Below are 15,281 nucleotides of genomic sequence, written 5' to 3' on the forward strand. Positions count from 1 at the left end.
GAGGTTAAATAGCAATTTGCACATCTCCGTTGTGGTTTTGCATAAGTAAGATGCGATCATACAAGATACCCATAGCAGCCACGTAAAACATACAACAACAAATTAGAGGACGTCTAACTTGTTTTTGCATGGTATGCATGTGATATGATATGGCCAAAGACATGATGTGATATATTGGATGTATGCGATGATCATGTTGTAATAGTTAAATATCGACTTGCACGTCGATGCTGCGGCAACCGGCAGGAGCCTTAGGGTTTTCTTTAAACTAACGTTTGTGTTTGCAGATGCGTCTACTATATTGCTAGGTTGTGGCTTTAGTAGTAATAGCATAGATAGCACGACAACCTCGATGGCGGCACGATGATGGAGAACATGATGATGGAGATCATGGTGTGGCGCCGGTGACGATGAAGATCATGCTCGTGCTTTGATGATGGAGATCAAGAAGCACAAGATCATGGCCATATCATGTCACTTTATGAATTGTATGTGATGTTAATCCTTTTATGCACCTTATCTTGCTTAGAACGACGGTAGCATTATAAGGTGATCCCTCACTAAAATTTCAAGATAAAATTGTGTACTCCCCGACTGTGCACCGTTGCGACAGTTCGTCATTTCGAGACACCACATGATGATCGGGTGTGATAGACTCAACGTTCACATTCTACGGGTGCAAAACAGTTGCACACGCGGAACACTCGGGTTAAACTTGACGAGCATAGGATGTGCAGACATGGCCTCGAAACACATGAGACCGAAAGGTCGAGCATGAATTGTATAGTTGGTATGATTAACATAGAGATGTTTACCATTGAAACTGCACTCAACTCACGTGATGATCGGACTTGAGTTAGTGAATTTGGATCATGCCACACTCAAGTAACTAGACGGATGTCTATTTGAGTCGGAGTTTATTAGTAATTTGATTAGCTAAACTCTAATTGTCTTGAACATAGTCTAAGTCCACTTTGCAATATTTTGTGTTGTAGATCAATGGCTCACGCAGTAGCAACCCTGAATTTCAATACGTTCCTAGAGAAAGCTAAGCTGAAAGAGGATGGTAGCAACTTTGTAGACTGGGCTCGTAATCTTAGGCTCATCCTACAAGCTGGGAAAAATAATTATGTCCTTGATGCTGCGCTAGGAGATGAACCACCCTCTACGTCTGATCAAGATGTTTTGAACGCTTGGCAAGCACGTAAGGAGGACTACTCAGTAGTTCAATGTGCAGTCTTGTATGGCTTAGAACCGGGACTTCAACGACGCTTTGAATGTCATGGAGCATATGAGATGTTCCAGGAGTCTTTCAGAAGAATGCCCCGATCGAGAGGTATGCGACCTTTGATAAATTCTATGCTTGCAAAATGGAGGAGAATTCGTTTGTTAGTGAACATGTGCTCAAAATGTGTGGGTACTCAAACCGTCTAGCTGAGCTAGGAGTTGAACTTCCGCAAGAGGCTATCACTGACAGAATTCTTCAATCACTGCCACCTAGATACAAGAGCTTTGTGTTGAATTATAACATGCAAGGGATGAACTAGTCACCCGGCGAGTTATTCGTGATGTTGAAAGTCATAGAGTCAGAACTCCGGAAAGACCATCAACTGTTGATGGTCAATAAGACCACTGATTTCAAGAGAAGTGGCAAAGGCGAGAAGGGTAACTCCAAGAAGAGCGGCAAAACTGTTGCCAATCCGATGAAGAAACCCAAGGCTGGACCTAAGCCGAAAATAGATTGTTGTTATTGCAAGGGGATGGGTCACTCGAAGCGCAACTGCCCCAAGTATTTGGCTGATAAGAAGGCAGCCAACGCCAAACCAGGTACATGTGATATACATGTTATTGATGTGTACTTAACCAACTCTCGTAGTAGTGCCTGGGTATTTGATACCGGTTCTGTTGCTCATATTTGCAACTCGAAGCAGGAACTGCGGAATAAACGAAGGCTGGCAAAGGATGAAGTGACGATGCGCGTGGGAAATGGTTCCAAGGTTGATGCAATCACCGTCGGCACAGTCTCACTTCAGTTACCATCAGGATTAGTTATGAACTTAAATAATTGTTATTTAGAGCCTGCGTTAAGCATGAACATTATATTTGGATCTTGTTTATTGCAAGACGGTTACTCATTTAAGTCAGAGAATAATGGTTTTTCTATTTTTATGAGTAATATCTTTTATGGTCATGCACCCAATGTGAGGGGTTTGTTCATATTGAATCTTGATTGTGATGACACACATATACATAACATTGAGACCAAAAGATGTAGAGTTAACAATGATAGCGTCACCTTTTTAGGGCACTGCCGCTTAGGTCATATTGGTGTAAAGCGCTTGAAGAAACTCCATGCTGATGGGCTTTTGGAGTCACTTGATTTCGAATCACTTGACACGTGTGAACCATGCCTCATGGCCAAGATGAGTAAGACTCCATTCTCCGAAACAATGGAGCATGCAAGTGACTTGTTGGAGATCATACATACTGATGTGTGCGGTCCAATGAGTGTGGAGGCGCGCGGCAGATATCGTTATTTTCTCACCTTCACTAATGATTTGAGTAGGTATGGATATATCTACTTGATGAAGCACAAGTCTGAAACGTTTGAAAAGTTCAAGCAATTTCAGAGTGAAGTTAAAAATCAGCGTAACAAGAAGATCAAGTTCCTACGATCTGATCGAGGGGGCGAATATCTGACTTTCGAGTTTGGTGCTCACTTAAGACAATGTGGAATCGTTTCACAGTTGACACCGCCTAGAACACCACAGCGTAATGGTGTGTTCGAACGTCGTAATCGTACTTTGTTAGATGTGGTGCGATCTATGATGTCTCTTACCGATTTGCCATTATCGTTTTGGGGTTATGCATTAGAGATAGTTGCATTCACTTTAAATAGGGCACCATGATCGATCTACAAGGGTATGTGGATCCAATCTCCCTCTCGTAGATGAACATCACCATGATAGGTCTTCGTGTGCGTAGAATTTTTTTTGTTTCCCATGCAACGTTTCCCAACACTAACATGTTTCCTTTATCTCTTCATAGTCATTGATCTCTCTCTTCCGACACTATCCAACATGGACATCACACTCATCGCAGTTGCTTTCAGCCATGGTTGCTCGCAGCAAAGTCATGGATGTCAGCTTCTCGTCGTCGTCATCGCCTAGTAGAAGCCCCGGAGTTGGAGGATTTTGGGGTGCCTGAATTAGGCGACGACATGCACCTATTCCTCGAAGTTATTGAGCTTATCGGCACTGCCTCTCTCGCCATGCACCGGCGTGATGCTGTCGGCGAGCAAGAACTTGTACACGATACTCGAACTGGTGGCCCTGACGATGTAGGCGCGACGATGCCTCGAGCAATATCTTTAGCTCTTCATCACCGTCATCGTTTCCTACAATGACCTGCATCACGGGCACCTGTTCTTATTGCAGCTAATGCAGCACCTCCTTGACCTGGTGTGCCTAGTGCCATCTGCTGATACCCTTGTGTTGCAACGTTGTTGAGCTTTTTTTCTTGCCGACGACCATTGCAACATGGGCAACATACGACGGCCATCATTGTGATTCTATTCCTCAGATGAACCAAACACGTTTCTGATTTACCTCATTCCCTTTACATTACCAGCATGAATTGATATCGATTACATTTACATTTACAGCATTGAACCAAACACCTCCCTAGTGTTTTGTGTCCGTGTTTGCTTAGTTTTGATGATGGGGGAGGTAGTATTCTATGTTGAGCGGTTGAGAAGATTGGTCGATAAGAAGAATATAGAAATTGAAGCATCGAGGGTCATCGGATACAAGTGTAGGGAGAGGAAGGGCATGTGCTAGTGTGTGATTTATGCACAGCCATGTTTGTGTTCAGTTGATCTTGAAAGTACAACCGAGTCCTTGTAATTGACTTATTGCAACAAGGTGTTGTTGCAATGTTAACTGTTGACAATTTTATGATATGTGTACTTTGAAGCTTTACTGAAGTTTCTCGTTGTACCTCTCGAAGCATACCATGCAAGCATTATCTAACAATAAAAACTCTACTTATTCATACGTGCACAACCTCTGAAGATCACAATCATACTAAAAAGACGCCTAAATAACTTATGGAGCTGCCTATATATAGTCATGCACTACGAGTGCGGTTACTATGGATACTAAACTGCATAATCAATACACTATTAATATATCGAGCATCATATCTCGAAATAGGCTCTCGCTCTGTTTTATAAATAAAGCAACAAAATCCATTTAACACAACAAAACGATACAATATGTCCACGTTGGGTTATTGCCTCTTCTGATCATTCTATAATACAAATTGCATCACCATTTACATCTCCTACTTACTCACTAGTAACATAACTTCTAACTCGCTACTTACGCCATAGGCACAACTAGGCCATCTAGTACTCTATAGAAATATATCATCATCGCAGCTTCCATACATTCCGTTTCTGGAATGAACATAAAGAGCCACACTCAAAAGCAAGACATGTAAAAGATGAAACCTAAGGTTCACTAGTTGCATCAACATTTTTCAAGGCAACATCGTCAGTTTATACTAGTCATACAACATCTTATTTCTTCTAACAGTTTGTAGTTGTAACTTCCAATGAGGCCACTTCATTCTTGTGGGAAAATTACAACCCATCGACAAACTGACAATATAGTCTCACAAGATGAGGTATACCTTCCAACGCACTCTGCAAACCTTTTTTTCACTTTCACTAGAACAATATTGAGTGATCATTACCATGTGTCAAAATGTTCAAAAGTAAGTAGGCATGAAACGAAAACGTACACCATGTAATAAAAGGAATTAATACTACAAGCAGCCACAGATTCTTCAATAGAGATTATCTTTTAATATGCTTCCATATGAAAAGTCAAATGAGGCCAACGTCCATGGATGACACAACTCAGCCCCCCCCCCCCCGCACATCACGTGGGCCCTAGCTCTGCCGCCGGTGCCACCTTCCCCTTCTTCCTCTCCTCCCCCTCGTTGTCGCTGGATAGCGTCCGTTGGGAAGCCCGTGCGACGCCGGCGATGGTAGGGCCTATCTGTAAGATCGGGAAGGGGCGTCTAGAGGGGGGGGGGGAGTGAATAGACTACTTGGAAAATTAAAAACCTAACCTTTTCCCCAATTTTATTGGTTGGTAACTTTTACCAATTCTATCAAGTCTAGTACACCTTACACATGCAAGTCAACGAGTATGGCAACGGAAAGTAAAGACATGCACATGAAAGTAAACAGTAGAGATAAGATGCTCAAACGCAAAGATGACACAGAGATTTTTGGGGTGGTTCCAATAGGTGGTGCTATCGTACGTCCACATTGATGGATCTTCAACCCACGGAGGGTAACAGCTATGTGAGTCCACAAAAGGCTCCACTCACAAGGGGTCCACGAAGAATCAACCTTGTTTATTCTACCATGGCTTACGTCCGTGAAGGACTAGCCTCGCTCGGAGTAGATCTTCACGAAGTAGGCGGTTCCCTTGCCCTTACAAACTTCTTGGTTCAACTCCACACGAAGTCCGAGGCTCCCAAGTGACACCAAACCAATCTTGGATAAACCACTCTCCAAAAGGTAATAGATGTGGTATGGATGATGTACTCCTAGCTCTTGTACTTCAAAATATAGTCTCCTCAATACTCAATCACTCTCTCACGGATTTGGCTTGGTAGAAGAGATTTATTTGGTGGAAAGCAACTTGGGGAGGCTAGAAATCAAGATTCATATGGTTGCACTGGAATATCTTGATCTCAACACATGAGTAGGTGGTTCTCTCTCAGAAAATTAATGGTGCAAGTGTTGGCTTATTCTGAGTGCTCTCTCTGTGAATGAGAGGGAGGTGGATGGGTATATATAAGCATCTCCAAAAATCCAACCGTTACAACATTATTGCCCAACTTGATGGAACCGAAGTAAAAAAACTCGGTTGCACCGAGTAGTGCAAAGTGTGGGAACTTTTGGCGTTTCGGTGAGACCGATATATAAAACTCGGTGAGTCTGATTTTTGTTGGCCTATGCAGTTATACAGACTCGGTGGCACCGTTTGTAAAACTCGAGATTCCGACTTTTAGCAAATGGATACCAGGGAGTTGGTCACTGATTTTCGGTTGCCCCAAAATAGGAGTTGGTCATTGATTTTTGGTTGCACCAAAATGGGAGCTAGTCCTCGTAATTATCTACCCATAGTGTTGCTTCATCTTGTGATGAATTACTTTCCTTGCCTTGTTACTCTAACAATGAAGCTTATACTTTCTCTAGTACTTGTGTTGATACTAACCATGTAGAGGAAATCGAAGAGCTCAAGGCCCAAGTCACTTCTTTGAAGAAAGACTTGGAAAATAGTCATGAAGGGATGTCCACACTCAACAATGTCTTGTGTGGGCAAAAATCCCCAAATGAAAAAGGTGGACTTGGATTCAACTCCAACAAGAAGAAGTCCAAAATCTTCAAGAAGAAGGGCAAGGAACAAGTCAAGAATTCATCCAAGATTGTTTGCTTCAAGTGAAAAATTGAAGGGCGCCATGTAAGATCTTGCCCATTAAAGAATAAGCCCCGAAATCACAAGAAACAAGGGAAGCAGCCACAAGTTCAATCACATACTCATCTACAAGTTGAAGAAAGGAATCTTCCCAATAAAACCCAAGCCAACGCTCCTCAAGTTGAGAAATCAATTGGGAAGAAAGGAAAGGATAGATGTTGCTACTTATGTCGTGAGAAGGGTCACTTCGCTTCTTCTTGACATGAAAGGTATCTTATCCAACCCAATAATTATTGATGATATCTATTCTCTTGGGAAGGATAAGGTTGGCAATGTGTTTGCCAAGTTTGTTGGTACTCAAAGTGGTGTCAAGAAAAGTACCATTTGGGTTGCCAAGCCTAATGTCACTAACCTCTTAGGACCCAACTTGGTTGGGGACCAACAAGTTCAAACTTGATCAATAGGTGATGATGGAGGGCATTGGAGACTTGGCTATATCATGAATTATTAAGGGATCTTCATCATTCATATTATCTCAAGCCAAGTCATTTGGATTATCGAGCTTCTATCTTATATCCAATGTGCCTCCTTACGGTAACTTGTACTTAAATTATTTACATTGTTAGTTACTTGCCCCTTTGCATGGTGTGGTTTTGCACCTTGCATGTATTTGTATATGGTGTGCTTCCAACTTGCTTATCTTAAGTAATCAAGTATGTGTATATTGGTTTGCATATCATATACATGTGAGTCTTGTGTTGAGCCTTTTTACATCTTGTTTGTATCTTTGTTGGCTCTTTTGAGAAATTAATGGATTATCCCATTTTGGGGGAGTGATGCGCTTTGCGCACCTCACAATCCTATAAATGTGTATACATGAGTAATACCACTTAGTATATATATTACAAGTTTATCTAGTCTCTATGTGGTATGTCCTACTCATGAGAAATTCAAATTCTAAATGGTTCATTAATTATGTCTTGTTGGTTTTCATTTGTCACTTGTTAATAAATGTTGAGTTTATGAGATTATTAGGGAGGGGGGGGGGGGTAATATGCTATGTGCATATTACAAGCCTAGAAAATGTGTATATTTAAGGTACTGCCACTTAGTGTTGATATTATAAATTATCTTGTTCCTAGGTGGCATGTTAGCTCGACAAGTGTCATTTGCTTGTGTTTTTGGTGTGAAGATGATGTTGAATATCTTTGCAATTTACCAATGAATTTTCTTCCAAATACTTATTGTCCTTGACATGTGGTATTCTTTTATCTGGTAGAAATTGCTAATCATCTTTACGTTGGATTTTGTGTATCGTTTGTCTTCCTTGCCTCTCGTGGATCTTTTTGAACATGTCTTGTGTTTCTATAGATATAGACAAAGTGATGATCCCATCTTGTGCATTTTGTTTTTAAATGCAAATTCTATAATGCACATCTCTTTGGGAAGCTATCATATTTTCTTTAAAACACTCTCTTTATGGGTTTATCGTAAATCTTTTTATCCCCATAAAGAGTGTGTTGATGGGAGGCAAATCTTGCTCTTTATGATGCTTTGTGCCATCATGAAAATTTTGTCGAGGGTTTGGTTTGTTTGGAACCTTATCTCTTTTGGGAACTAAGTACCTCATGTTTGTTTCCCTTCAATTAGTATCTTATTTCTTTTTATTTGGAAGGTGTCAATGGATATCACATTCCTTGATGTATCTTTTAATTGGTATTTTTCAGGTGATAATTTTTTGTTTGGTATTTTATTCTCACTTGATACCTTGTATTTTGGTGTCTTATCAACTCGATTCGGTATACATCCAACCCAAATAAATAAAAGTGCAGCTCCACTATTTCACCTCACCGAGCGCATGCGTCGCGCCCATCCGATAGCGCGGATCCATCTCCGATTCCACGTGCATGCATTTATTTGGGGCTTCAAAATTTTCTAAAATCCATAACTTCTGGCGTCGAATTTCAAATCCGTTTTCACCATTGTGTTTGTCGCGATGAGTACTTCAAAACTAGATCCCATATGGATAGGTTCTGACAAACTTTTTTTGAGCAACTTTGGGGTGACATTGAGACAACTTTAGTGCTAAAAAGCTACTTCTTATTAGTGTGGGTAGTATGATCGTCTATCAACGAAAATTCCTTCAAATTTATCTACCATGACTAGAAGGTTAACTAACTTCACCCTTTCGCAACCACATGGCAGATGTCGTCAGCTATTTCCAAACAGAAATATTTAAATTATGCGTTGGATGTGCATACTCGGCTCCTCATGTGTTGGATGTGCATTAATTCCTGTACGGAGAAAAAATCAAAAAGCTAAACCGTGTGTCGAAATTATGATATGTTTTCAGCGTTGGATTCCTCGTGATGAACTCTTCAAAACAAGATCACATATAAATATGTTTTGAAGATTTTTTTAAAGCTACTTCGATGCTAGATGAGACAACCTTAGTGTTAAACAGAAGCAACTTTGATGCTAGATGAATTGCATCGTGTGTATACACATGAGTTGCTTGATGATAGCTTTTTTTGTGATACTCGAGTGCAATTATGGCAACTATTTACGAATATCAGGCAAGTGGGCATCAATGGTAGGCAACTGAACATCAACCGTAGGCAATTGATCATCGGTAATAGGGAACCGAGCATCAAAATTAAGCAATTTCACAGTATTTGTAGGCAACTGAGCATCAACCATAGACAACTAGGCATCAATGTTTGGTGATTTAATAGTATTTGTAGGCAATTAAACGTCAACGGCATGCAATTACTTGTACTAAATGTGCCTTATGTTTTGTGTGATTTTCTCATTTTTATAAAAATCAACCAAATAGATAGTCCAACTAGGCCAAAAAATAAGTTGCTTTCAATTAACACTAAAGTTGCCAAAAAAGTTTGTCGAAACCTATCCATATGAGATCTACTTTTGAAAAATTCGTCGTAAGAAAGCCAGCCGTGAAAATGGATCTCAATTCTGAAGCTCGTTCAAAAGGGACATATGCCATGGGGTGGCTTATCGAGAACGGTTGGGGCCAAAAGGACACCAGCGGGCTCTGAGAACGGGATTGGGAACTAGCGGTGCGAGACACATGATGTACCGGGGCCCTTCGTGGGAGGTAAAACCCCTAGTCCTGCCGGAGTGGTTGATGAACCAAGGTGATTACAAAGTGCTCCTTGAGTTGTTTGACGGAGAAGGAAGAAGGAGCTAGCCGGCTCGTGTTCTACCTCTCGTGTATGTGTGTTCGTGCGTGGGAATGGCCGACCCTCTGCATGGAGTAGAGCCAGGGGGTTTTATAGGCGAACCCCCCGGCTTACAATATGGATATATGGTACATGGGGGGACCCGGCTCGCAGTCTCTCCGGCTGGCCAGCGGGCCCCCGGCAAAGAAGTCTTGGCGCTTGGCGGCTACGAGGGAAGTGCCCTCCGCGAACAGCTGTTTGCGGGCTATCTCCAGCTCAGCCGTGGCGGCGGCCGGGTTCGCAGACGGTGCGATGGGGGTGCTCAGCCCCCGCAGAGTGGCGCGGAGAGGGTCAGATGGACCCGGACGAGCCGCGGCAGGGTCTGCCAGGGCCTTGTCGCAGCCCGAGCTAGTGCTGGAGCCGGCGAGCATCACCTCCATGAGGATGAAGGAGGGAACGGAGTCGTGCGGAGCGGAGGATCCCACGAATGATGGTGGACCGGTGCAGTCGAGTACCTCACTAGGGTACTCGTCGGACGCAAGCGCGTCGTCGAGGCGCTGCTTGCTGAAGAGCGCGCAGAGGGCGACGTCAAGACAGTCAACGTCGGTGGCGACATCGCCGCCACGTGGCTCGCCGATGGGGACGGTGGCGGAGCCTGCGGGGCAGGCAGATCCGACGGTCAGCCCCGCGGAAGCTTCTGCGAAGGCAAGCTCCACGGGCGTGCTCATCAGTCCGAACACGAGGGATCCACTGAAGTTGGCGAGGGGTCCCGCCCAGAGCGTAACTCCGACCGGTACCGTGGATGGCCCCACGGTGGGCGCCAACTGTCGTTGTTTTCTCGGGACAAATGCCATGGGGTGGCTTATCGAGAGCGGTTGGGGCCGAAATGACATCGGCGGGCTCCGGGAACGGGATTGGTAAATAGCGATGCGAGACACATGATGTACCCAGGTTCGGGGCCCTTCGGGGCAGGTAACACACCTAGTCTTGCCGGAGTGGTTGATGAACCAAGGTGATGACAAAGTGCTCCTTGAGCTGTTCGAAGTAGGAGGAAGAAGGAGCTAGCAGGCTCGTGTTCTACCTCTCTTGTATGTGTGTTCGCATGGGAATGGCCGACCCTCTGCATGGAGGAGAGCCACGGGGTTTTATAGGCGAACCCCCCGGCTTACAATATGGATATATGGTACATAGAGGGGACCCGAGTGGCAACCTCTCAGGCTGGCCAGCGCCCCCCTCCCCCAGCTAAGAAGTCTTGTCGCCTGCGGGTCCCGCCGACTGCAAGGTCCCGTCGGATGCCGGAACCCGCATGCTGGCTGATGGGATTGGTGCATTCCCTTCACGCACGACACAGGCCGCACTGTGACCGCCATCGGTGTGGAATCCGGCGGTGGTCAGCGGTACGGCCGCCTCCACTGTAGCCATGTCGGGGCAAGTAATAGAGTGGGTGGAGGCGTGTCGACACTGTGCGAAGGCGACGGGTCGCAGCCGGCGCCAATCAACAGTACGGCCGCCTCCACTGTAGCCACGAGTACACCACTCCATAGTACCTGAGCTGACGCAATCTAACCTTTAGCCGCATGCACGTGCTCACCATTCGGCTGGCGGTTAGACATCGGGTCCCTACCCGACGCGGGCCTCGCATCCGGCCAAGAGGAGCCGGCGTAAGGGGAAGCATCCGTCCCGTATTGTGCCGAAATGTGAAAGAGCAGGCTCAACGAGCCTACCCTAGGGTTATCCCTCCGTGAGTGAAAAAGATTAGTACTAGGTGAAGACTGAAAATGTTTGGCTCGGATCAAAAGGTTTATTGATTGTAAACCCTATGTTTGATCATGTGTGATATGTACACGTCAACCATATGACATTGCTTCGATCATGTCTCCGTACATTTGTTATCGTCTATATCAACATATGAGTTTCTCACTATAACTTAAATCCACCTAATCTTATGTGATCCGTAGCGTGCGCATCTTACTAATTTAAAAAAAAACGAACTGGAAGCCCAACAGTTCAAATTGAGGGATTCCTCCAAGAAAAGGGGTTGGCGAGTCCAGGATGGCCCAAGGTACAAGACCAAATTTAAGCTTCTTTCACACAAAACCATAACGAAGCAACTGTAGTTTACACTTCACTTATTCCGCTGACTGTATTCACAAGATATGACGCTACTGATGATAATGATAAAACTACACAAACGTCCACAAATTGACAGATCGGAACAGACGCATCAATCATTCCCTGGGCACTTACGAGGTGATTGAAGAAGGTCACGAATGAAATACAGGTCCATAAGTCGCCATGGAAATACAGTAATGTCAAAGGATAGCCCACAGTTGTGGGCCCTCATGTTCTAACAGCATCCTGACGATCCTTGACCCCGGTTGCCGCCCACCACGTCCACAGTGTCCGGCATATACCTGCAAGAGCCCAGCCTTTATGTAAGATTTACTAAATCAAATAAAGTTAAGAAACATCAATGCTGGTCCCAAGACTATCAAAACATGAACCACGGGAAAGAATCAGTGCTGCAAAACAGGTTGTACAATTTATCTGGTTAAAGAATGAAAAAAACTAATGCTGACAGGAGCAAAAGTTAACCAAAAGAATTATAACTCCTCTAGCAGTGTTCCCTTTTCATTACTACTCCTACTTGACATGTCACAAATAATTATTCAGTTGCGGTAAGTGTCATTCAACATTGAGAGTAAGAGAAAGTGTGCTTACAATTCTTCCTCTGGCTCATTCTTCAGAGCGTTCTTTACTATACACTGGAAAGCCTCCTCCACGTTGATTCCATCCTTGGCAGAAGTCTCAAAGTATGGGATGTTCCCTTTAGAGGCACACCATGCCTTCGCCTTTTTCTCAGAGACCTGAATGGAAGCAGTTTATGTATCCCTAAGAACCCATCGGAGAGAAACTTTCTCTGTTTACTAAGAAAAGGCATAGCATAAAGGCAATATAGGCAATTACCACGCGACTGTTCCCACCATCTACATCAACTTTGTTACCCAGCAGAACAAAAGGGAAGTTATCAGGATCTGATGGGCTAGCCTGTCAAAGTAAACACCCAAAGTGAAACAGGCAAAACATGATTCTGGACTGTTAATGAATTATGTAGGATAATTCACCTGAATTAGAAACTCTTCACGCCAGTTGTTCAGATTATCAAATGATTTCATGGAGTTAACATCGTAAACTAGAACACAACAATCCGCTCCACGGTAGAATGCAACACCAAGACTTTGAAACCTCTCCTGACCGGCAGTATCCCATATCTGCAGAGAAAAATATATGTTAATCCGCATAAAAGGGAAAATACATGACTAAGCATCATATAAAAGCAGTATAATAGAATGATAGTGAAAATATACAGAATCACAGCTCAAGAAACAGATTTCTCGTGTATCCAGTTGCAATTTGCTTTAGCGGAATCATTCGGGAAAACAAAGAGCCGCTAGTAAACAGTTTAGCATTTAGTATAGCAGAGTTGGTGCAAAACCGCTTTAATAGAATTATTCGTAAAAGAAAGGACCGCTAGGAAACGGTTTGATATTTAGAATTGCTGGAATTAACACTAAGGATGTACAGTTGCTACTTTGTAGGGCTAATAGCATAGAATGAGTGAAGAGAAGGGATGGGGCAAAATCCCATTTAAAAAACAAGGGTCCCCGCTAGCAAACTGTCTGGCACTTAAAGTGGTTGGAATTAACATGAAAAAGGTACCGTTTACTAATTTGTAGGGCCTAATAGCGTAGGATGAGTGGAGAGCAGGGAAGCAAAACAATAGCTGATAACAACTATTAGTTGTCAAAGGTTCAAGGCTAATTCCAAAGATTATGGTAAGAAGGGCTCTTGAAACTATTATTACACCATTCTAGGATGTATCCTCATGATGTTCATACAAATTCCACTCCAACGCATATACATCTACATAAGTATAGATAAACCAATAATTCCAGCCATGCTGTACCCAATGATGCACAATAATCTTCACTGCTGAAAGCACTAAACTAAGCAGGACTGCAGATCATGCACGGACTGAACCAATCATGCAGCATCAACACTGTGATTATCTACACAAGAGTCGATCAACGGCAAACATTTGCTACCATGTACTTGCACATCAGAGAGGAGCAGTTCAACAACTAATGACGGTCATGCCAGATCACACGAGTACCCGCATGAGCTACAGACCAGGGAAGTAAACAAATCTTACTTGCAGAGTGAAGAGCCTGTCCTCGAACTGCACCTCCTTGGTGAGGAAATCGGCGCCAATCGTGGCCTTGTACTGGTTGCTGAACTTCTTGTTCACATATCTGAATTAAATCAAAACTAAAGGAAACACAAGCCAAAACAACCACTCCAGGAGAAAAAGAAAAATCAATCTCTCATGAACGAAACAGCTAACTCGACGGGACTACTTATACTAATATAATCTGAAGACGAATTTCAGGATACTGGTTCATCAAGGAAGTCTTCCCAACCCTAGATCACAGGAGACGAAGAGAGGAAGTCAGCGAGGAACCGAGAGGGGGAGGGGAAGGAAACAGAGCCGCGCGAAACGGGGGAGGGAGATCCGAAGTGCTCACCCGCTGTCGCCGAGGATGATGACCTTGAGGAGGGTGCGGCGGCGCGAGGCCATCGGGATCTAGGGTCCGGGGCGATCGATCTAGCTCGCGCGCCGGAGGGACTGGGAGGGGGGAGAGGCGAGGCGAGGCGAGACGGGACGAAAGAGCTGAGCTGTCGGGGCGCGTCGACTCGTGTGCTCTGTGGTGGGCGACGCGAGGGAGGGAGAGAGAGAGACCGGACCGGAAGAGCAGCGCCCCCAACCCCAACCCAAGGGGGCCACAGCGATCCGACGCGTAGAACCTCCTTCGATTTGTTTACGATTTTTGTTCGTTGATTTTGTTAGAAATTAATTAGTAGATTAATTCAAGGGATATGTCCAACCCCGAACAGTCGTGTCTCCTCTCTCTCTATATTGCCGCACCTGTTCTGGAGGGATGCCTCCGAACAGGCATTTTTTTTTCGCACCTCTTTCAGATGTACATATACTTGAGAATCAATACAAACAGGTCTAATGGTCCATTCACTTTCTTTCAATCTTGTTTTACTCTAACACGTTATCAGCACGCTCTATCCAGAGAGCACGAGATACGGATCGAGGCAGCAACTACGGCGAACTTCATTAGTAAGAAAAACGCTGAAACAACGTGAAGAAGCGGTTACGATCGTGACGCTCACCGAAGGATCGTCGTTCCCATCTGCTTGCTCCACGTCATGGGCATCAGGATCCATGGTGCCGAGACATCAGAAAGCTGCTGCGACGAGGGCGCTCGCGCACTCGCTGCGGCCAGGCGGAGTGGCGAGATGCGCACAAGAAAAGAGGCCCCAGATGGAGCATGCATGTACTAGTACCTGAATTCAATCAGGACAGAGAATCACTTCATCGAATCTAGCATATGCACATGAAGAATGGATGCATCATGCTATAAGAACTGTGAGAAGGCGGAGGCGCTCACGCACGTCAACGCATCACCCGCGCTGTACCAGCCCACAACGGAAGGCGACTCCTAAGGGGCACGACGCAGCCATGGCGCCC

The 15,281-nt window shown here is 44.4% G+C and overlaps 1 protein-coding gene across 1 annotated transcript; it reads right to left on the reverse strand.

Annotated features, from left to right (window-relative positions):
* Positions 1 to 11,749: 11,749 nt before the first annotated feature.
* On the reverse strand, positions 11,750 to 14,507 carry LOC123447142 (ras-related protein Rab7-like). Its single transcript, XM_045123722.1, has 7 exons — positions 14,269 to 14,507; positions 14,138 to 14,164; positions 13,896 to 13,995; positions 12,808 to 12,954; positions 12,650 to 12,730; positions 12,404 to 12,549; positions 11,750 to 12,096 (listed from the first exon to the last, which is right to left on the reverse strand). The coding sequence occupies exons 1-7, from the start codon at positions 14,319 to 14,321 to the stop codon at positions 12,030 to 12,032; spliced, it is 621 nt and encodes a 206-aa protein (XP_044979657.1). The 5' UTR covers positions 14,322 to 14,507; the 3' UTR covers positions 11,750 to 12,029.
* Between the last annotated feature and the right edge of the window lie 774 nt (positions 14,508 to 15,281).

This window comes from Hordeum vulgare, chromosome 1H (genome assembly GCF_904849725.1).
Source record: "Hordeum vulgare subsp. vulgare chromosome 1H, MorexV3_pseudomolecules_assembly, whole genome shotgun sequence".
Lineage (NCBI taxonomy): Eukaryota > Viridiplantae > Streptophyta > Magnoliopsida > Poales > Poaceae > Hordeum > Hordeum vulgare.

What these genes read in the sequence shown, in the direction of transcription:
- LOC123447142 (XM_045123722.1), bottom strand. Translation starts at nt 14,321, where the DNA reads ATGGCCTCGCGCCGCCGCACCCTCCTCAAGGTCATCATCCTCGGCGAC. An exon ending in GTGAAGAGTTTCTAATTCAG is followed by an intron (nt 12,731 to 12,807) that starts GTGAATTATCCT and finishes TTACTTTGACAG; the next exon opens with GCTAGCCCATCAGATCCTGA. An exon ending in ATGGTGGGAACAGTCGCGTG is followed by an intron (nt 12,550 to 12,649) that starts GTAATTGCCTAT and finishes GCTTCCATTCAG; the next exon opens with GTCTCTGAGAAAAAGGCGAA.